Consider the following 21,752-nt stretch of genomic DNA (forward strand, 5'->3'; position numbering starts at 1 on the left):
GTCAGTATGAGGGGTTTTGATGATCTTAGTGGTTTAAGCAGAAAGGAATTGGGAAGTGCAGGTCTAGCAGGAGAACTTTTTTAGGGGTGAAGATCAATAATTTCCTTCTGACCGTGAAAATGTCTTTTATTTATTTGTTTATATTAAAAAGACGTAAAAGGCAGAATGTGTTAGTTTGTTGTACTGCAAAACAGACTTGGGTAATGTAAACGTTTTGATGAGGTACCTGTGAGACAAGTTATTATGACACTGGGAATTTGGTAAGGTTTCTGGAAAGGCAACATGACCCTAAAAAGAGTTTTTATTTGCAAAATCAGTTTCACCCTAATGACATTGGAAGTGTAGGTGATATGAATGAATTGTCAAACCAATAGAGTAAGTATTTCAAACATACGAAAGGATATATGGTCATATAGATCTCTAAATTAACAAATGCATTAAGTAGCTGAGATTATAAAGTGACATGTTTGTATTTTGAGAAATATTTCTTTACAAGTTTTTTCAGAATAGGGCTTTTGATAGTTGCTGATTGTCTTGTGTTGTTAAGCCAAGAAGTGAATATGGAAGGGATAAAAAAAATCTTGAAAGGTTCTATTTTTTAAAAAATGCTTGTATTTTAGTGATAAAAGAGTAGTAGAGATTGCCTCTTCGTTTCTGCCTTAGTCTGAGTCCTTTTCTAATCACCTGAGTGCAGCTGGTTGTTGTCAAATCTAGCACAAATAATGAATGTTCCCATGTCAGATGGCCAGGACTGAGGGCCATAAAGGCAAAAAGGAAAACTGAGTCACTGCACAGTGGTGATGCCAAAGAGATCTCTCTCGACAAGGGAGATAATGTCTTAGACGTACGCCAGCCACTTGGGTTGATTCCCTGTCTGGCTTAAGTGCTACACTGGAAGTTGGGTCAGTTCCACAGCTGCAGGTTTGCAGACAAAGCAGGCCAGATCCCTTCTGTTGCCACTAATGTCGTACTGGTTCTAGTGAGCCACAGGAATAGCAAAGGCAAAGGAAGTCAACATCAGTTGGGGCTTAGCAAAAAGTCATAGCCAAATTCTGAAATGAGTCTGAACTGAGGTAACTCTTACTGACTTCTGTCTGCTGGAGATCTATTCCCTTGCAGCAGTGGGATCAAACCACTAAATGTGAACTGTATGAAGGGAGAGGACAACCCCTGCTGTGAAGGTGACACAGCCTTCTAGATCTCAGCCCCAGATACAGCCCTGTCTTCATGTTCTCCCAGAATGTGGCTCATGAAGCATTGAAGCTGACTAATTATAAAACGTACATAGTTATCTCAAAGCTGCTGTTTCTACTAGAGAAAAAGTGAGACATGATTTATAAGAGAGTAGCACAAGAGGAACAGCAACAGGTGGTTTGTGGGTTGGCAGGTCAGTTAACTGAGAGCAGGAACTGGAAATGCAAAACTGAAATATCAGTGTTGCTGCTTCTTAGGAAGTGTCTGCATGTCCTGTTCCTTCAGCGGGAGACACAGACCGTGCAGTCTTTCAGGAACCCCAGCCGTGGTGCCCTTCGCCACAGGTCTCCCATCTTTCCTGGATGCTCATCCTCACCACTTGGTGTTGTTCTCCTTCCCTTCCTTCTTAAGGCTTTTTACTGTCAAACCCTGACCTGCAGACTGTTGAAAAACTGGGCACTCTCTTCAGTACTCTCTTTTTGCGTTCCTCTTCCACAACACAGAGATTGACCACTTGCCACCATAAGTAGGGGTGTTTGTCCATTAAGACTCCTGTGTTGCTATTAGCACTTAGTGAGATGGCTGTTAAGTGGGAAGCTCGTTCTCAGAATACAGTAAAGCGCTCCTTCCCAAGAGCTGACTCTCTGTAACGTTATAAAACTTGGATATGGTGCTCTGAAATTCAGATTTTTTTGGAAGGAAGCTTTCATGGGGTGGGGGAGTTTTTATGTAAGAATGCTGAAAACATAAAACTGGATCTTGACATACTTGCTGCATCTTTGAGTCCAAGAATACAGTTCACGCACTGTCTTCATGGTTTGAATTCCAGTATTTCCAGTGCTCAAAGTTGCTATAATACAATGATTTTTTTGTGAGATTAACATTTTCTGAGGAATATAAAGAGCGTGTTCATTCCCCGCCTACAGGGTGGAAGGATGGATTCACTGAAGTCCTGTGCTTTGAGGCTATGTATTAAGAATCTAAAAGAAATCTGTTCTTCAAAGCTGCTTTTTTCCCCTTGTGAACTAAATTTACTCTCATGCTGTTAATTCCACCTTCCCCCGCAATCCTTCTTAACATGCCCTGAGTTCAAACAGTTTCACAGTATTGTGGAAGTAGTAGCCTTGGTGTTTTTGTGAGCAGGAGAGGGCTGGTTTTGGCTATAGCCGAACTACAATTATCTTTACTAAGCTCCCTGTCATGCTGCCTGTTACTACTGTTAGGTGATGTTTTGTTGTATAGTGTGCTGATGCAGTTGTTTTCTTTCCCACCTTACCATTTTCTGTAAATCCCTGTGCTCAGAGGACACCCAGGGAAATTAAGATCAAAAAGCCACAACCCAAGACCTATTTGTGAACCATAAATTGGAATAGATTTCTGGCTATTTCCCGATGCGTGGTGCCTGCTGAGACTTTCTGCGGGCTCTTAAGATCTCCCTTAATAGCTGCCAACCCTGGGCTGCATTACAGCACTGAATGCCTCTGCTTGCTGTGTAGCTGAATAAATGCTATCGCTTGAGAAAGCCTGTCTGTGGCATTGGCAAACTGGTGCCAACACACTCCGGTTTATCGAGTGCAGCGGAGCTCGGCTCTGCCTTGCCCTAACGCTGGCTGCTGCCTTCTCTGTCACGTCCAAGGAAGAAAGAGGGGAAGGAGCAGCTGTGGCAGCAGCTACTGAAGAGGCCAGATTTGCTGTGTGCTGGATGAGGTTGGCAGGGGTTTCTGCTGTGGTTTGTGTTACCTTGCTGGGTTTTGATTTTAGTGGGCAAGTCAGAAGATTGGCTGTCGGATGCAGGAATAGGTGGTTGTAGTAGGAATACTTTTGTGAAAGCAGAGGTGCCTCTCTAAAAAGGAGATAATGGAGCAGAATGCACTTGGCATAAATTCAGAAGCTTCGTGCATTAACTGCAGTTGGTAAGCTCATAATGCAGGCTTTAAATTGCTGTTGCTTCTTTAGAAGGAAAGGCTTGATCCAGTTTGGTATCAGTTGGGGTATATAACACCTTTTAAGGGGGGGTCTATGTGGTTGGCATTGGAGACGATCCTTTTTTTTTTTTTTTTTTTTTTTTTTTGTGAAGTCAATTTTGATCCTTTCAGAGATCGAAAAAGGAGTAGAATTACAGCACTTTGACAGCCAACGGTTTCTCATGAGATGTCACTTACCCTCACGGAGTATAGCTGGTTCTGGCAGAAAGAGCTTTTCGAAATAGCATTAGTTACTGCAATAAAGTAAATTGCTTGTCCCATCTCTTAGACAAGGTGAAAAATACCGATGTGAGTTGTAGCTGTGGCAGCAGCTCGCATCGCAGTCTCCTGAGCCAGGCTGAGATCATGAGATAACCTTGTCTCAGTTCAGAAATGCTTGTGAGATCCTTCTGAAACCAAATCAGTACTCCTCTCTCTGAAGCAAAAATGTGACAGCTTGTTTTCAAGGACACTGAGGGCAAAAAAAATTGGAGGGTGGGAGGACAGGGAAAATAGATCAATGTAAATAAAGTGGCAGCGGTGATGGATCTAATTTTGATGGAAGCAAATAATAAAAAACTTAGGCTTTCTTGTGACAACATTTGGGATGAATTGTGATTTTATTCCTTTGGTTGAACTTGAGTTTTGATGGAGATACAAATTGCCAGAATCAGGGATGTAATCATGGAGAAATCATGCTGTCTGACCTGGGACTGCTAGAGGCCTTTATACCTCACCTTCTACTGCTTTTCAATGTCTTTCCTTTTTTTTTCTGCACCCTGCATTCCCTTCCTGCCTCTATCCCTCCTCCTGCTCACAAGGCTCTACTGATTCCCCAAGCAGTCTTTCTTTAACCCTCCCCACCCCCATTTCTTAGGATTTAGGGCTTGTTGACCTCTCTCTAGGAAGCACTGCAGCTAAAACCAGAAAGCCAGATACTGGTTTTGTTCTTTCCCACTTGTGAATTCAGAGCCCCGGCATCAATACAATAATGAAACCCTTGTTGGGTTTCATTCCCCGCCCCGATAGGAGCCTTGTCCATTGGGTTTTGTTTGTTGTTACTGTTAGCACATCATGGGGGATGCACAGCCACAAGCTGGAAGCAAACAAACAACAGCGAAAAACAACCACAAACAAATAGCATTTGTCAGATCCCTGTTGTCAAGGAGTTTTCATTCGAAGTCTTAAAGCAGCAGTGAGCGTGCAGCATTGCCCCAAAGCATGGAAGCCACCAATAATGCAAATGCAAATGTTTTGCCTATTACGGTGACTACAGCTTCTCCTCTTACTGTTGCATTGCTGTCTGTAGAGATAGTTCTGTAACTGGCAGGTGGAAAATTTCCATCCTGGTATGTGCCAGCAAGCAGTGGCAGGGAGGCAACAACTGGATGATTTAGAAATTCATCACACACACACGCACCCCATTTCCCGGCCGATGAAACGCTTCCTCGCCTCCACCTTCAGCTGCATGGGGACGAACAAAGAGGCTGCGTAGCGGTGGCTGGGTAATTCTCAGGATGGGCAAACAGACGCAGACCCCTGGCCTGCTCGAGCCCAGCCTGGCTGCGGAGAAGCAGCCCTGGCCGTGCTGTGGGCTCCTCGCTGTCCTCCCCCCATGACCCAGAGAAGGGATGTCCCCCCGAGCAGGGCCTGGGAGGCAAAGGGACGCTGTCTGCTCCTTCCTTGCTCTCCTTGTGACAGCGGTGTAGGGCTCTTGGGCCACACACAGCTTGCAAACGCTTTGAAGACGGCATGTGTGCCGGGGCTGCGTGCTCTGCCCAGCGGGGCTGCTTGATGGGCAGGGAGCCCTTCCCCAGGGCAGTGTGAGACCTTGGGGAGCCATTGCCATCATGGGGCCTCCCTGCCCCCTGGACCCCTGAGGTTTGCTGTGGGCAGAAGCCCCAGAGCACAGGCATGGAGATTTTGGGATGTGGTCAGTTGGGAAACCTGGGCATGTTGAGCAAGCCAAGCCTAAACCTGTAGGCAGGGGAGGGTCTCTGCCAGCTGAACACATGGGCTTCTCCCATGTGTTCTCCCCAGACCTTCAATACTCTCCCAAATATTTCTCTTCTGTTGCAAAGCAGCAAGAAAGCATTTTCCTGAGGCCTGTCCTGGTGCAGTGTCACTGGGTCGAGGCAAATTTTGTTACAGTCTCCAGTGTGATGGCCAATGGTGATGGCCCATCTCTTTAGGCAAAAGCTTTGGCACGTCTTAAGGATTTCTTGTGCAGCTTATGTAAATACTTTGAACATTTATTTTTTCTTTGATGTGTGCATACAGGTTGTGTTAGTATTAATGAGAATCTGATCTCCCTACTCGGGTGAGGGTTTTGACATGCAGATGGGCCGCAGGGCATTTGATTTAACATCTCAGTTTAAAGGACTGTAAATTTGTTCAGGGAATCAAGGTTAGTAAGATGCAATTTGGGAAGTTACAACTATGTTCTTGATTACAAAGAATGATAAATCTTTAACAATAATTTTCTAAAAGTGTCTGAAAAAACATGAAAATGCCATCAGCTTTGCAAGGAACGGCTGTATTGGGTTTTCTTGACAAATGGAGAACATTCAGATCCTCCTAGAGGGTACGGTGATGTAGGTCTGGGATGAGGGAGTTCACAGCAAAGGGCAGGAGCAGTTGCCCGAAGTGCTGCTATTCATAGTGTTAGCAATAAGGCCAGCTCCTCTTCTGAACCCCTGTGGCTTAGGGGGGTCCTGGGTATGAATCAGGGCAGAGAGACCAGAAAAGTCTGTCATTAGACCATGTACAAGCTCCGTTGAGGTCAATGTTTGTCAGGATTTTGTGTTCCTTACTGCAGAGAATGGCAGCTCTGTATGACCAAGTTCCAAACTGAACAACAAAAAAAAAAAAGGCAGCTTTTGTATTTATCTTAAAATAATTAGATGTTGTTAATAGTTTTTGGATACTCTCATTTCAAATGGGAAGTGAATGCACCACTTCGCCTGCTAATCTGTGAATCCAGAGATTCACAGCATTTGGCTTGACTATTCATGATTTATTTACTTTTTAAAATTCAGACATAGGCATGTGTGTGATGATTTATTCCTCCTTGTAATTGGATACAGTGATTAAATGAGCTTGCATATTATACTTCATTGTCCTTCTGGGACGTGGGTTGCTGTATCTTTAAAACAGCATCTCCTAATAGAATTGATTCTAGCACCTGTATATTTACTGTAATCGGTGATGTGTTTCTAAAAACTGATTTGGAAAATTGCTTTTAAATATATGTTCTTACATAGCAAGTATTTATATAGCTGAAGAGTGGTATGTAATCCTTGGAGTCTTCCTTTAAGATGCTTTGCTACCTTCTCTGACAGGCACTCTTTAGTAAAAATAAATACATGCTCACTATTTTGTAACCTGAAAGAAGCTATAGGTAGTGTTACACCTAGCAGAAGTGTCTACTGGCCTGCAGCCACAGACAAGTGATTGCAGTCTGTTTAAGGAGACTGTCATCATGTAATTGATGATTTTCCATAGACTAGCCAGGGATGATATAGGAAGGATACTGCTTCTTCTTAAGAAAAAAAAAAAATTAAAAATGGGTTTTTATAATTGGCCTTAATGACTAACTGAATGAGCAAAGCAGTTTGATGAAAAAAACCTTATTTACACAAACAAATGCAGAGAGATAATGAGTTATAATTTTACATATATACAGGCATTCAGAAGCCACAGTGTCTGTGACTGGTGCTATGCAAACACGAAGTAAACAGCAGTGCTCTGCCCTGGAAATTTATAGGGTCCACTAAGAGAAGACCCAGCAACCTGGTGCAGCAGAGAGATGGGAACAGCAGTGATAGGAAGCCTTGTTAAAGAAACTGGGTATGGACACAGTTTGCAGAATTTTAAATAAGGATGATATCTCAGTGATGCTAGTAGTCCCAGTGTTTGAGATTGTATCTTTTAATCAACAAAACCCCAGTCCTACCAGTGGCAGCTTGAGGCACTATCACTACATCTCCTTTGGCTGAGTTATTTTATGTCTACAAACATAGCTGTGCTTACATGGCAGGCTTTACTTCAATGAGACAATAATTTGTCTCTCTTTCTTCTGCAGATGCACTTGCTCCCATTGCTTATAGGAACATAGCGTCTTTGAGAATTTGCTGCCTTGTCTCAAATTTGGTTGAAATTTTTCAACAGATTTGAAGGTTACAGAGATAAGGGAGAGCAAGACTTAGAGACAGTTGGACAGTTCAGCTGCAAAAGCTGTTTTCCTTTGGGGAACAAGAAAGAAAAAGGAATGCTGAAGGAAAGTAGAAAGTATGCAGTTGTTAGCCTATTTCATTTGAAAAGGGTTTGGAAGTTTGATAGGGAAGGGTGATTTGCAGTGGGATCACCCTCTGAATCTCTCATTTGGTGATTTTGGCCTCACTGGCAGGAGGTCAAAGGCACTGGTATTGCCTGCATGAGACTGCAGAGAGGTGAGCAGAACCAGAGTGAGGACACTGGGTTTGTGGTCTCAGCCTGGGCAGGTACCTCCCGCCTCAGCTAGTGCTGTTGCTGGGCCCGTGTCTGCTCCCCTTTCTCTGTACAAGGGACAAATAAAGCTTGCATGTTTTGCAAAAACCATGCTGGCATTTATGGCCAAAAAGAGCTATAGAAATGAAAGATGGCAGCAAGCGCTAGTCATGGCCAGATGTTATTATGTATAGTAGTGAAACAAGGTCGTGGAGCAGATGAGCCAAGAGGCCCAGTTTAATACAGTATCCTATCTGTTACTGCAGTTCGCAATTTTTATCTTTATCCTAAACACTGCACTGGATTCATGTGTGCTTGTGCAGAAAGGTACGTTTACATCTTGGCCAAGGAGATGTCTCTGTGCCCCATGGAAGTCCAAGGAACAACTGGCAGTGTTGATGAATGGGTAGAAACTGAACAAACAATTTCTACAAGATACAGAATGCATCTCTTCCATTAGATGCTTTCCAGTTAGTGCATGAAAGATACAGTATCTCATAAGACTTGGAAAAGAAAGATGCTCAAGAAGAAAGCTGAGCTATACCAGTCCAAAGTTATATGTATCTGAGAGTTGTGTTCTGGGTGTATTTTATGTGACTAAATCAATAAATAGCACTAAAAATCTGAAATAATGGCAAAAGTGAATATACACCTTTAGAAAATTACCCCACTGGGCTTTCATCCAGTAATTGTTTAATATCCTGCTTTATTTAACTGCGATAAGCAAGGCCATCAAATAAAATCCCTGAGTAATTATGGTACAGCTGAATCGAGGATGTAACACTGAGCTCCCTGATGAGTGAAAATAGTTTGAAAATTATCAAAATAAAGGTGTTCTTTCTTAAAAGTGTCACGTTGAACTACTGTGTATTAAGGAGCTGAAGGTCTTTGCACAAGAACACAGTTCTGCTTCCACGGGGAATTAGGCCCATACGGGTATTTTAATACTCACAAGCAGCTGAACTCCAGATAAGGTCTGTTTCTTGTGTCTTACCCCTGTATGATCTTTAAGCCGTGCAAGCAAGAAACTTTGTTATTTCTTTCATTCTGCAGTCAGTACAGGGTTGTACTGACAAACCCAATAGTTTGAAGTTGTTAGATGTTCTTAATACATACACAGACTATGTACAAGGCATTTTTTATTGCTGTCTTCCATTAAGTTGTAATAATAATGAGAAGAGCTGTCTTTAATTACATGTTAACCTGTCATTGGAATGATTTGGGTGTCTCAGTATAGCAAGTACAATTTCAGGTTCATAATTTAAGGACATATATCATGTAAATAAGTATACAATTAATGTAATATTGTGTTTTAACACCACCATCATGAAAGGCATCAGGTTTTTTTTGGAACGCATTCACCACATGGGGAAGCAAAATGCAGCTGCCTTATGAGTGCTCTGGTGCTTGTTGTTCTGGTTTTATGCTGTGAAGCCCTGCTTCACTGCCCCGGGGAGCGGGGAGGAAGGCAGGTGTGAGAAATGTAAGATGTGAGTACGATCCTGTTTGGTTTTCGGGTTTTTTTGGGTGTTGTGTCCCTCCTGCCACCCCTCTCCCAGTACAAGGAGGTCTCTGCTGCGTGTTGTAGTTGTTTAGATATTGCATAAGTTATTTCAGAGGTATCTGAGCAGTCTGTGCCCATCAGCCTAAAGTATGTACACCCTGGGGCAAAATGCTAGAAGTGGCATCCTTCAGTGCTGCAGTGAGATTGCAGTATGCTAAAGACTGTCGAGTCTCCTATGGGGTTTGCAAGATGGGTTCCCACCTCCTCCTTGCCTCCTGCCCAGCACAGCCGGTAACGCATCGCAGCTATGCAGCACCTTTGCTAGGCCTTTTGCCTCCATATGTCAGAAGACGTTGGCAAGTGAGTTGCTGCTTTTGAGGTTGCACGACAGTGGGCCACAGCTGCAAGACCCTAACCTAGCTTGTGCGACCCAGTACACCATAACTGTCCCACCACTTGACCCAATGCATTGCTGTTGCACGTGTGGGAAGAAGTCAGTGGTCTGTATGTTAGTCTAGTGCATGTTATTGCCATCTTATGCAGAGATTTGGACCCAATCCAACAGTTCTTGCTCAGATGAAAATGCCATCATTCCCTTTGTAGGCAGTTCTGCCATATCTACAGAAGCCAGGAGCATTTTGCCAGTGGAGGCTTTGTTGTGCGAGGCTTCCCTGAAGAGTTGCCGTGATGTTTACTGCACATGCTCCAGTGCCACATGTTGGGGAGCTTGCACTGCTTAGCATATTTATGATAATGTGGCTCCCAGGGGCAAAGAAGATTCTACTTACATCTCCTTCCCTGGGCCAAAGCACAAAGAGATTTCCCCTTGCTGCTTTGTAAGGGGAAATAATAGATCAAAGCTTCTTGCTAAACACTTTTAAAAAATACACAGTGCAGATCCATACATTTCTGTTGCCTTAAGGGACCTATCCCTCTGGTTGGTATGGAAAGCAGTTAGCAGCAGGTGCTGGGGATAATACTGCATGCTGAAGTCTAGGCATTGCACCTGACCTGCAGAGCTTTAGATGTGGCATCACTACGTGTAGTTTGACCAGTCCTTTATCCTTATTATGTACCAGTATGGAATGTATGCTGGTCACTATACTGTAGTTGTCGTAATCTGCCGGACTGGCTATTGTCCAAATACAGTGGATTTTGGAGCCTGTCATTAGCTACTTAAGTTAAAACTTTTTGGGTTAATAGTCTTAGCTTATTATGTATTTGAAAATACTGCCAATTAAGATTGTGTTTTATAAATATAGATGTTATTTTTGGGTTGTAAACAGAAAATTTGGGTTCATATTCTCAGAAATGTAACTAAAAAGTAGGCTCTTTTAAAGTATCTCAAGTTGAAGACCCCAAAATTAAGAACTCGCAATCTTTTTTTGAAGATGTGATGCTATTTTTACATTTATATATAATGTTAGATCTGAAGGTTACTGTTTCCTAGGAGTAGATTTTCCAATTCAGCGATGAGAAAGACACGCTGAACTTGAAACTTGGTTCTTCTTCAATGCCATACGAGTGTTGGACAGCAAAGATGAAAAGAATGAAGATTAAGTACGTGTTCCTTTCTATTAACTTTCTGAAAGTCAAATGTCTAGTCTAATTTTGAAGTTCCCCTTAGTCTCAAATGTGTGCTGAGCTGTTGGACCTGGGAAAAGGCTTGAGCAGCCATGAGCACCTCATAGCACCCACTTAGTAGGACCAGGCTTGCAGTGGCAGAGAGGGCAGGGGATGCAGCCTTTTCGTGTGGGCTGCTGTCTGCTGCTGGAGGACAGCTGTGTGTGAGGCTGTGCTGCCACCAGGCAGTATAAGGTCTGAGCGGCCCTGCTGTGGCAGTGACAGCTCTTGGTGGCACCTGGAATTTGTGTCATTGAGGGGTCCGGGCTGGAGAGCATTCCATCTCTTTGGGTGCCTGGAAAAGAGGGTGATGACAGGGATGCAAAGAAGTCCCGGTGCAAGAAAGCAGAAAAGGAGAAACTTGCCTTCCACTTGCCCATACGACTTTTACCGTAGAGCGCTAGTGACTGGGGTGCCAGGCGGTGTGCCTGCTGGGGGCGAAAACCCCTGAGGGCAGACCAGCAGCATGCTGTGCTGTTACTGCTGCGTGCCCGTCTCTTCTGCCCCATGAGGCAGCTGGACCCTGGGCAGAAGGATGAAAGGGAACCATTAAATCTTTTGTCCTCCATCCTGCTGCTTCAGGCAATCCTGGCCTGGCTGGCTTATTTGAAACAATCAATGGAAAGAGAAGATGGGTTTTTCTCCTAGAGTACTTTGGGAGATGCCTGATGCGAACCAGGAGCGGCTGCAGTGAGGATTGTGTGAGGACTTCACATTAAAATACCTCAGTTTACTGTCAAAGTGAAGCTTCACTGCATGGAAAGCTTGAATGTTTCAGTTGCAGTAGTCAAGGGCTTTTTTTAACAAAAAGTAGCAGTATCTTAGGGTGACTGCTATAGGCAATATTTCTAATACTTAGAAATGTATAAGGCGTAGTGGATTTGTCCAATAATTTCAAATAACCCCGACCATTATAGCTGCACATTAATCACCAGGGCTTCCTCCTACCTGGGGAAAAAAAAAGCTTCAGATTTCTATGTGGAAAAATTGGTGCCTCATTAAAGCCAGACAAGTTTGACATTTGCTCTCTGCCTGTGGTTTCAGGGCTTTTTGTCCCTCAAACAAAATATGAAACTGCTCCAATACATGTGATAGCAACAACTGGAATGCAACTTTAGGAGGATCTTTGACCTTACCAGACAGAATGTGTTTGATTCATTCTGCAGATGTTAAAATACTGCCAGAAATCTCTGGGAGATGACCTTAGAAATTATTCCTAGTTCTGATTTTTGTGCTCTAATAAAAATTCTAGTTGTACAGGTTAAATATCTTGCCCTTATGTGTTTTCTTTTTCTAACCCAATGCCAGAAATAAATGGCTTGCTCTTTATTCCTTTGTGCATTGATTTCTTGGTGCTTCGGTGGTTAGATGACATAACTACTATAATTGTTTTAATACATTAGCAGCAAATTATATATCGATGTTCTTTTTCCCATTGACCTTTCTTTCTCAACATAATTTTCATTTTTTGCTTCATGCTGTGTCCATGGTGGCATAGCATTTTTAGAGGATTTGATTTTGGATTAAGGGCTAATCCTGCAAGGTCCTGAGTGCCATTGCCATCTGCTGAATTCAAGGAGATCCAGGACCACTCCGCACCCTCTCAGACGTGAGCAATATCTTGCTAGATCAGATAGTAATGACAGCAGTTTGCATTAACTGTTTCTACTCGGGAGACATCCTGACATTTTTAGTAAATTGCTGTGGAATTACAGATTATTGAGAAACTCCTATCTTTGAAAAGAGTTGCCCTCAAATCTTTTTTCTGTTTCTGCAGAACAAGCAATTTGCTGATTACAACTACAACTGGCTGGACATGCATTTGCATTGCTGAAAGGTTTCAGAGCATTGCATAGTATTATGTGAACCTAAACATGCAAAAATTCTACATGTAGCAGTGTCTGCCTTGAGGTGTGATTATAATTTTTCTCATTTTACAGAAAGGAGCAAGAGGGGTGACAAGAATTTATCAAGTTTAAGAGCTTTCAGGAATGAGAGGCTGAAAAACTTGAAAATGCTGTGCTGTAGCCCTCATTTAGTTTAATTTGAACTCAGTGAGTGAATATTTAAAATAGCAAAACATGTCTATTCCCTGTAGAATAGTAAGTAATCAGCATCCATTTTACTCAGGCACAGGGAGCTCATCTGTCTGTTTGCCCAGCTGTAACCCTATCTCATAGGACTGCTTTTCTTGGTGATTGTAAAAAATGCAAGTTTTAACTATTTCTGAGCAGTTATGGTATTGCTAACCCCATCAGTGAATGTTTTCTTTAAAAAAAATATTTCCAGTGTGTGCTTTGAAGTCATAAGGTGCATTAGCATTATTGAGCCCAGCTTTTCAGTCATACACAGGAAGATTAAAATTCCAAAGGATTCAGTTGGGTTTGTTCCACCCCCACACCCCCACACCCCCACACACCCCCCCCCAGATATATCCTGGAGGATGAGCCTCACTAAATGTTAAAGAGAAGTGTCTGGTCCTGCAAGGCAGGGATGATGCAGTGAATGTCAGTGAGAGCAAATTTTGAAATTGTTGGTGATTTTTAAATTTGGAATTTTGGCTAATACTGTTAAGTGTATTAACATAAGGGGATGTCCGGACCCGACCATATGGTCATCCCATCGTCTTTGCCATAATCACAAATGGGAAATGGCATAGCTAAAAAATGGCATAGCTAAAGAGTTTTAGAATTTGTTGTATGTTGTCTAGAACACATTTATTTCTCTCTCCGTCTTTGTCTTTCTCAAAAAATCCCCCCCCCCCCCCCCCCCCCCCCCCAATGCCAAAGAGGTCTCATTACCGCACGAAAGTCAGAGTTTGCATTGATGTTTGAAAAATGCGTGTGTAATCCCCATTCACATTTCATGCTGCTGGAGTTCCTACGTGCTGCCCACCAATACATTATACTCAGGTTCTAACATGCTTCAGGATGAAGAAGATTTTATGATCTCCTTCTATTTGGTATGGTTCTGAACAATAAATTGAGCAGTAAGGCCATTTAGTGATTTCCTCAGCTTGGAAAGCAGAGTGTTTAGAGAGTAATATTTTTAATTCAGTACATGAGTTTTCATCCTTTTACTCAGTTTAATTCTTACAGCGAAAACCACAACAGCTATGTAGCAGACTAAGGGTTGCCAACTACAAAATTGCAGAGTAGTTTTAACCTGTGAGTTAACTGTGAATTCCTGTGGCTTGTTCATTCAGGCAATCTTTTTTTTTTCCTTTTTTTTCTTTATTTCTCCCCCCCCCCCCCATCTCTATACAGGTTTGGCCTCCTCCAGCAAATCCTTGGAGAAATCTGAATAGCTACTTTGCATAAAGTGGAAAAAGACTTCCATTCCAGTACTTTATCTATATTTTCTTATAATCCGGTTTAGTGTGGAATACAAGTCTGAAAAACCCTTAAATCTTCTGTAATTCTTGCACAGCCATTCACAATGGATTTGTACAGTGCAAAGTGGAAGATATTTGGGTTCGGAATGGTGATAAGTTTAAAAAAAAAACAAAACAAAACAAAACCAAGCAGATGAGTTGGTTTTCTTTGCAGTTTAAACAGATTTCACTATTAGTACCCTCTCCTCAACTAACAGTACATGATACAGACAATCTGCAGATAAACGAATGTAAAGTAGAGTCTATATGCACAGTGTCTATATGTTTATACTCCTCTGTATAGAGGAAGTTACCTTTTGTGAACCATTTAATTATAAGAAAAAAAAGTTTATGCATTGCGTATTTAAAATCCTGTTGGCCTTCTTGTTTTGCATAGCTTTATTTTTTTCTTAATATTTAAATAAGCACGTAATGGCAAAGAAAGAACATGGAAACAGAAATGCTATAAAGTGGGAAGAATAGGGTGTGAAAAGTTGCCCTGTAAAGTCCGATATGAAAAAGAGAATGGTTCTTGTCACCTCGGCACTCACAGTTTTCATCAAAAGTGGGAGGGCTTGCTTGGCTTATTTTTCACCTTTTTTTTTTTTTTTTTTTTTTGGGTAGCCATTGAGAAGCAGCAAAACAAAAACTATTGAGGATGTAACAGGGTGATCAGAAAATCAGGACAAACTGGAATTTGTCTTCAAGTTATCTCTTCTTGTGGGTATAAAGGGATTAATGACTCAGTGCTGGCATTAGGAATGATTATATCTGGCTTAGCTGGACAGGGTGTCTAATATTAGCAATAGAGCAATAGGTATATTCTGAATACAGTTTGAACTATTGAACACGTTTGTAATGTAAATGTGTATACAGTATTGTTTTAGCTGTGATGGTCTAAAGACACTGGTTGGTGCACATACATACTAGTAAGTAATACGTGGACATACAAATTGCTAGGTGGGTAGTTAGGTGTATCTATATGTAACACTGGAATATTTCCCTACTCATTCCAGCTAAACTGAAATATTTGCTTTTTAAAAACTGTCCTCAAATATATTTAATAAAAAGAATTTAACTTTTACTCCATTTGACAAAGGCATTTCCTTTAGATTAAGTCTCTTTTGATGTTTAAGTAACAAGTTATTAATGTGAGACTGCTCCACTGATGCCTTGTACCACTGTGGTAGTTAGAAAATGCTAAAGTTCGAGAAGAGCTTACAGGTGTTAGACATGGCAACACCATGAAGTGTACTGCCTGTCCTGATTTGTTAAATGTGTGTCACGGACGATTTCTGGCTACAGATCTGTATTCGTTTCCGTCCTAAGGCTTAGTGATTGATACCCCGCCTAGAGAAGAGGGTGGAGAGGGAGAAAAGAGACCATTGAAAAATCAAATCTGGTGTGTAAACCTGTGTGAGAAACCCACTCTGCCCTCCTGGCATTTAAAAACATGCCCTCACATTGAGTTAATATTGGTCAAGTTGCCCTCTCGGAGAGAAAGGGTATGATCTGGTTAGAGAGGTAAGTGGGCACATGGAAAGCAGCAGGGAATCCTCTGGATTTTTTAAGTACGTGGGAATATATGATGTGCTGTTTATCCAAATATATGACTGTTTGTTGCCTCTGGGACTCTAGATCCCCTTTCCCCACCAAATACACCATGGTTGCCATTGGCCGTCATCACCTTATGCATGCAATACAGTTGCAACTTCTCTTGTAGACGTGTTGCTGAGTCCTTTAGTTACCAGCTGAAAGCAAATGTTCCCTGGGTAATTCACATGGGTCAGAACATCCCATGTCTATATACTGCTTTTTTCATCCCTCAGCCACCCTGAATGTATCTTGCAGAAGGACTTGGATATCACAGAAAGATGGGAAGAGCGGTACTAACTGCTCCTGGTAAAGCTGGTGTCCACGCTGCCTTGTTTCACCTGGGGAAAGGAGGGGGACACACAGCCCATGAGAAACTGTCTCAGCAGAAGCTAGTGTGAATTGATTATTTAATAACAAACAAGCACAGTGCCTGCTTTTTTATTATTTTTATGCCTATGGTACTTGCACACATTCGGTGTGGTGAGATTGCTGCCTAAGGCTGCCCCCAAAGAGCTGCAAGAGCAGGAGCCCATTGAACTCGTGCTGGTTCTGTTGCATGTCTGAATGAAGCTTTAAAATGCTTGAAATTGTCTTTGAAATGAAATATTCTGTAGCTGCAAGCTAACTGCATACTTTGTAATAATTGCTTACCCAAATAAAGGAAAATTGTGAGGAACAAAGAAAAATTAGATTGATAGCTAGAAGAAAATGATTAAATAAAAAATTCATGAAGAAGAGAAATTAAAAAAAATAGCATATCATCACAGGCTTTTGCACAAAGACTTCCCTTCCAATGGAATTTTTTCTTTTCTTACTATTGCTGTGCATTTTATTCTCCCTGTTTGCTACAAATACTGGAAAAACTTTTTCTATGGGAATAATGGAGAAGGTGGTCACAAATTTATGTAGAAACTGGGACACAGAGTAAAATTTAAAAGCAGAGGTATGCATTTCACTGCCATTCTGAGTGGGGATATGGTGTGCTGTAAATAATTAATGATTTGACTGGAATTGCCCTTTTTTTTTTTTTTTTAACTCTTAAATCAACTGTGACTAAACAGAAGAAACCCAGAAAGACTTCTGTTCATGATTAGCAGCCCAACTTGTACACTTAGAGCCCTTCCTCATTCAAATTTACTGCTCTTAGTGGCCATTAGTAACACAGAATGAAAAATTTGCTGTGTATAAATTCTCCCATGCTTAGCCTTTCTCTCTGTTTGCAGGTTAAGAGCAGCAAATCATCATTTGTGGACATGTATTAATGTCCAAAAGTATCTGAGAAGTGCGCAATTGTTTGTTTTGAACAAATGGTTTTTGAAGAATCAGTACACCCTCAGGTTTTGTGTCCTTGCTGTGGCATGAAAAACCATTCTGGAACGATGTTAAATTACAGTGAATTTAGGAAGAAAATACAGAAGATAGTTACAGTGAACAGTAGGACTTCAGGGAAGTACCTACAAGCTAGTGCAGGCATTTTAAAATATGAATATTATTGTGAAGTCTTTAGGTGACGTCTGGTAATAGATATTTAATCTAGCAAAAGCACTTTCGTTGCTTACTTGTTAAAGTAATTTAACGGATGAGTGATGCTATTAATGGACCACATGTAGAATCCAGACTTTTTTTGTTCAAAACATTCCTTTAGGGTTTAAATTTCTAAACAAGTTCAGAGGCAATTTGAAGAGATCTAGCCTACGTACAAGCTATGGGAATCATTGTTTGTGAACTTTCCTTCTTCTTTTTAGTATTTTCTCTGCATTTGGAAGAGAAAGGAAGTCACTCCGTGTACATATGTGTGACTTTGTTGGCTGAGTGATATACCTTTTTTTGAGAAGGTTGTTGGAAGCCAGAGACTGTACAGATAGATGTATGATTGAGCAAGCAGAGAGAGGGAGATAAACAGAGAGTTTAAAAACAGTTGTAAGCTCTCTGAACTGACATACAATTTTAATCTTCCCTTCATTAGTTTGAGAGAATTGCATTAGTAATTATAGTTCTTGCAAAAAGTTTTAAGCAAAAAAGCAAAAACCTCAAATCATAGCAAAATCAGCCTTTCTTCTCACCCCAACACTTTGGGATGCTGGAAGGATTGAAGATAGACATCTGTAAAACAGATGATCAGGTATGAAAAATAAACTTTTAAATTGGTATTTTAAGGCCAGTGAGTAAGATAAAATCACACTATTTTGAACAATTGCAGAAGTTCATTGATAAGCATTCCTGGTTTGCTTCAGCTAGTATTTAATTTCTTTTCTGAACACATGGCTATGTATTGCTGAAACTCAGATATCACCCATACAGAGTAGAAAGTTGGGGAAATAATCTGTTGTAAGTGTATCTTTGATTTCGTGAGGATCACTGCACAGTCACATAGTTCAGTCAAGAACTAAAATGTGGTTGTTGACTCCAAGAACAGCAGTTTCCAAATAAATGTTTGTGAAACCTCCAACTTTAATAGCTGCATTGTATCATCCAAAAGATGTACAACAGAATGAATAGATGACCTTTCAGATAGAGAACAAGCTGTTCACAATGTCTTTTCATTTACTGAGACAAAATATTCTTTTTATACAGAGATAATACTTTTCACCATTTTTAACAATGTTGGTGAAATATAAAGAATTTAATTGTTTTGCTTCTGAATGCAAGGGGTTTTAGCTATGCATCTTCAGATCAGGACTCTTTCTAGACCAGCTGTGTTAAATGCATTGATCTAGCTAGATCTATTTTTTTTTTTTTTTTAAAGACAATGGAGGTATTTTGAATCCCATGCTCACAGGGTGGGATGTCATTAGCTATCCATCCATGTGATATCCACATGATATCTGGCTTTGAATGATACATGGATGAATTCTCATTGCAATCCTGCACCACAGCTATGGGGTCAATCATTTACTGACAAGGAGGTCCAAGGCAGCTGTAACTGAAATTGGTCTAAATTATTGTGAAATTGCAGTCTTGGTGTGAAAAGCTGCTGGGATGCCCTCAGTTGCACACACGTACATAAGCACTAGCTTGGACTGGAACAGATCATGAACAAATAGTGAGAAAATCAGGGTAAGGAAATCGGGGCTCGGCTTTTTTTTTTTTTCATGTGAGGTGTGGTTCAACCCTTAGTCTTTACAGTTGTAAATCCACCACTTAAATCACAACTGGATAATTGGTACGAATTAGTAACAAATAGTTACACTGGTAAAGTATTTTTTGCTCTGCAATATAACCGATACTACTTCTGTTATCGTTCAGCCTCTGTCCATGTTCCTGTTCTCATCTGAGAAAGCAGGTGGTGCAAACCTGTTTTCTTGTTAAAGGGAACACAGTATATCTGCTGGAATTCAAAGAAATACAGTGAACAGGAACTCCTCAGAACTTGAGGAAAATCTTACCATTTTGGGAAGAAAAAAACAAAATCAAAAAACAAAACACAAACATTTTTATTTTGGGGTTAAAAAGACCAATATAATTCTCTTGTCTGTTTTCAGAAAACTAAAGATTTTGTTGTTTGTGAACCAAATACAATTTCACTCCTAGGTCACACATCGTATAGGAGTAATTTACTAAAATTGGAAGCAAATTTGTTTAAGAGTCATAGAACTCTGGTCCAAGCCCTGCTTGAAGCAGGTCCGGTAAGACCAGGATGCTCAGAGCTTTGCCCAGGCAAGCCCTGAATATACCTGATATTGGAGATTCTACAGTCTGTCTAGGCAACCTGTCCCAGCGGCTGACCCTCCTCACAGGAGAAAAAAAAATCCCTTGTGTTTAGACACATTTTCCTTTGTTGCAATCTCTGATGGTTGCCCCTTGCCATTTTGCTGCACGCCTCCAGGAAAAGTCTGACTTGATCTTATCTCTACTGTGCCATTGGGTTTTTGAAGACCACCACAAGATTACCCCGAGCCCTCACCCTAGAGCAAACCCAGTCCTGTTCCAGCCTCCCTGCTGCATGCGGTAAAGGTTTGGAAAAAATCCTAAAACCAGTGTGGCATGGGAATGAGGAATGAGAAAGTTACACTGAGATCTGAACTGGCAGCGCCGTTCATCCTGACAACCTGAGGTGCTACAACTGCAGTGGGTAGAAGTGGTCTGTCGGCAAGTACCTGCAGCCCGTTTTTGTAACACTGATAGAAACCAGCTGAAGAAAAAAAAACCTTCCTAAAATTTAAGTAAACCTTAGAGAAAACTTCTCAACACTTAAGTGATGCCCACAAGACTAACCAGCTAAAGATTTGAATATATTTATTTCATGGTTGTCAGCTACTGTGCGTAGATGTTAATCACGGTACATGGCAATCACAGTTTTCTCTCTCCTATTACTAAAACCTTTTTTTCTGAATTTCCAGAACAACTTAGCTGGTGGAAGGGTTGCTTTGCATGCAGCAGAGCCAACCAGGATGGTGGTGGTCATGATAAGGACTCTTTCTTACTGATTCCTGAACTGTGGCTTATTTTGTGCATATTCGTGCTTGTTGGTTCTTTGAGAACTGAGGGCGTGCTTGTTAAATAAAGGATCTGATCTCTGCAGTGCCAGCATATTGGTAACTGTTTGAAACTTAGTTTGATGTATTCTGCATGATTTGGACCTTTTCTTGGGGGGAGGGGGTCCTACTCACGCCACGCACACTAACAGGAATAGATACTGTCGTCTTCCTCTCAGTAACGTGGTGTGGGCTTTTTTGTCTTCCTCTGCAGAGACTCTCCTTGATGACTTCCTTCTCACGTACACAGTCTTCATGACGACTGATGACTTGTGCCAGGCACTTCTGAGGCAATATCCTTTTATTAAGTGTTGCGTTAACAGGGGTCACACAGTTACACCTAGTTTTATTAGGCCTTAGATCAAATGTAGTAAATTGCATGTCTGGGATAATTAGTTTTGCTCTTTGCATATTGATGTTATTGAAACACAACCCCGCATGATTATTTTGATGTTGCATGTAAGAATGGTGAGAAAAGAGAGTAATTGTCTAATATTTACTATGACATGCTTAGAAGATGGACTGCACCTGGAGTTTTGGTGTCACACCCCAAGAAATACATGAACAAATAAGAGAAACTTCAGAAGAGAGCAATGGGAATTATCAATATTCTAGGAAAAAAGACCTACAAAGAAGGATTGAAAGAATTGGAATTGTTCTACTGAAAAAAGGGAAACTATAAATGGGACAATCTTTCAGGTACCTAAAGAGCAAGGGAAGAATCTGTTCCCATATTGGTGCCAGACAGGACAAGAGGCAGTGAGATTAAATTGCTGTAAGACAGTTTCATGTTAGATACTAGGAATTTTTTTTTTTTACATTAAGAAACTTTGGAGAGTGTGTGAGGCAGTAGTCTTTGATATTGGAGACTATCAGGAAGAAGAAACTAGAAAATGTATTCCAAGGATAACGTTGGGTACACTTCAGCCTCTCTTAGGCTGGACTAGTTAGGGTGGACTTGGATGGACTGGTTTAGCTGATCTTTCAAGGACTCTTCTTCTCCAGTCCAATTTTCATAAGGTTTTATGATACTTGGAAATTGATTCAAATCTGTAGCTTCCCAAAGTTCAGGTTATATTGTTTTCGTAACTCAAATGGGTTGTAAAGGAAAAGATTCAAACTGGAAACATTAAATCCAAGTTTGCATATGAGTTCCCCTAATTGGCATGCACCTGTAAATAGAGAGATATATATACATTCACCTATTAAAACATTTAGAATTTGCATAGCTGAGGAATCAATAAACAGAAAATTCCTGCTCTGAAGTTGAATGTACAAAGCTAAAGCTGCCTCTGAATAAACCTGTATCCAAAACATACGCGTTTGTGTATGTGCATACTTACTTCACAAGAATGCTTGAAAGGTGTATTGAAACAGATGCCTAACTGGTGGCAGCAATGCAATCTTATGTCTGCTGTTTTTGTTTAAAGATATATAAACCTTTATAGCTGTTACAAAATGACACTTAAAATGGGATTTATACCTATCCAGACCCGTATGTTGATTCTTAGAATACCTGTATCTATGTAACACAT

The 21,752-nt window shown here is 41.0% G+C and overlaps 1 protein-coding gene across 4 annotated transcripts in view; it reads left to right on the forward strand.

The window, feature by feature from the left end:
- RAPGEF5 (Rap guanine nucleotide exchange factor 5) overlaps window positions 1–21,752 on the forward strand; it is a 167,452-nt gene that overhangs the window by 109,655 nt on the left and 36,045 nt on the right. For all 4 annotated transcript variants that reach the window (XM_087773465.1, XM_087773455.1, XM_087773474.1 and 1 more), the window contains one exon: window positions 20,432–20,510. In XM_087773465.1, coding sequence (XP_087629591.1) covers window positions 20,432–20,510 — 79 coding nt within the window. The remainder of the gene's footprint in view (window positions 1–20,431; window positions 20,511–21,752) is intronic.

The sequence above is a fragment of the Nipponia nippon genome, unplaced genomic scaffold (assembly GCF_047370975.1).
Source record: "Nipponia nippon isolate SJK-2023a ecotype South Korea unplaced genomic scaffold, ASM4737097v1 scaffold_1, whole genome shotgun sequence".
Lineage (NCBI taxonomy): Eukaryota > Metazoa > Chordata > Aves > Pelecaniformes > Threskiornithidae > Nipponia > Nipponia nippon.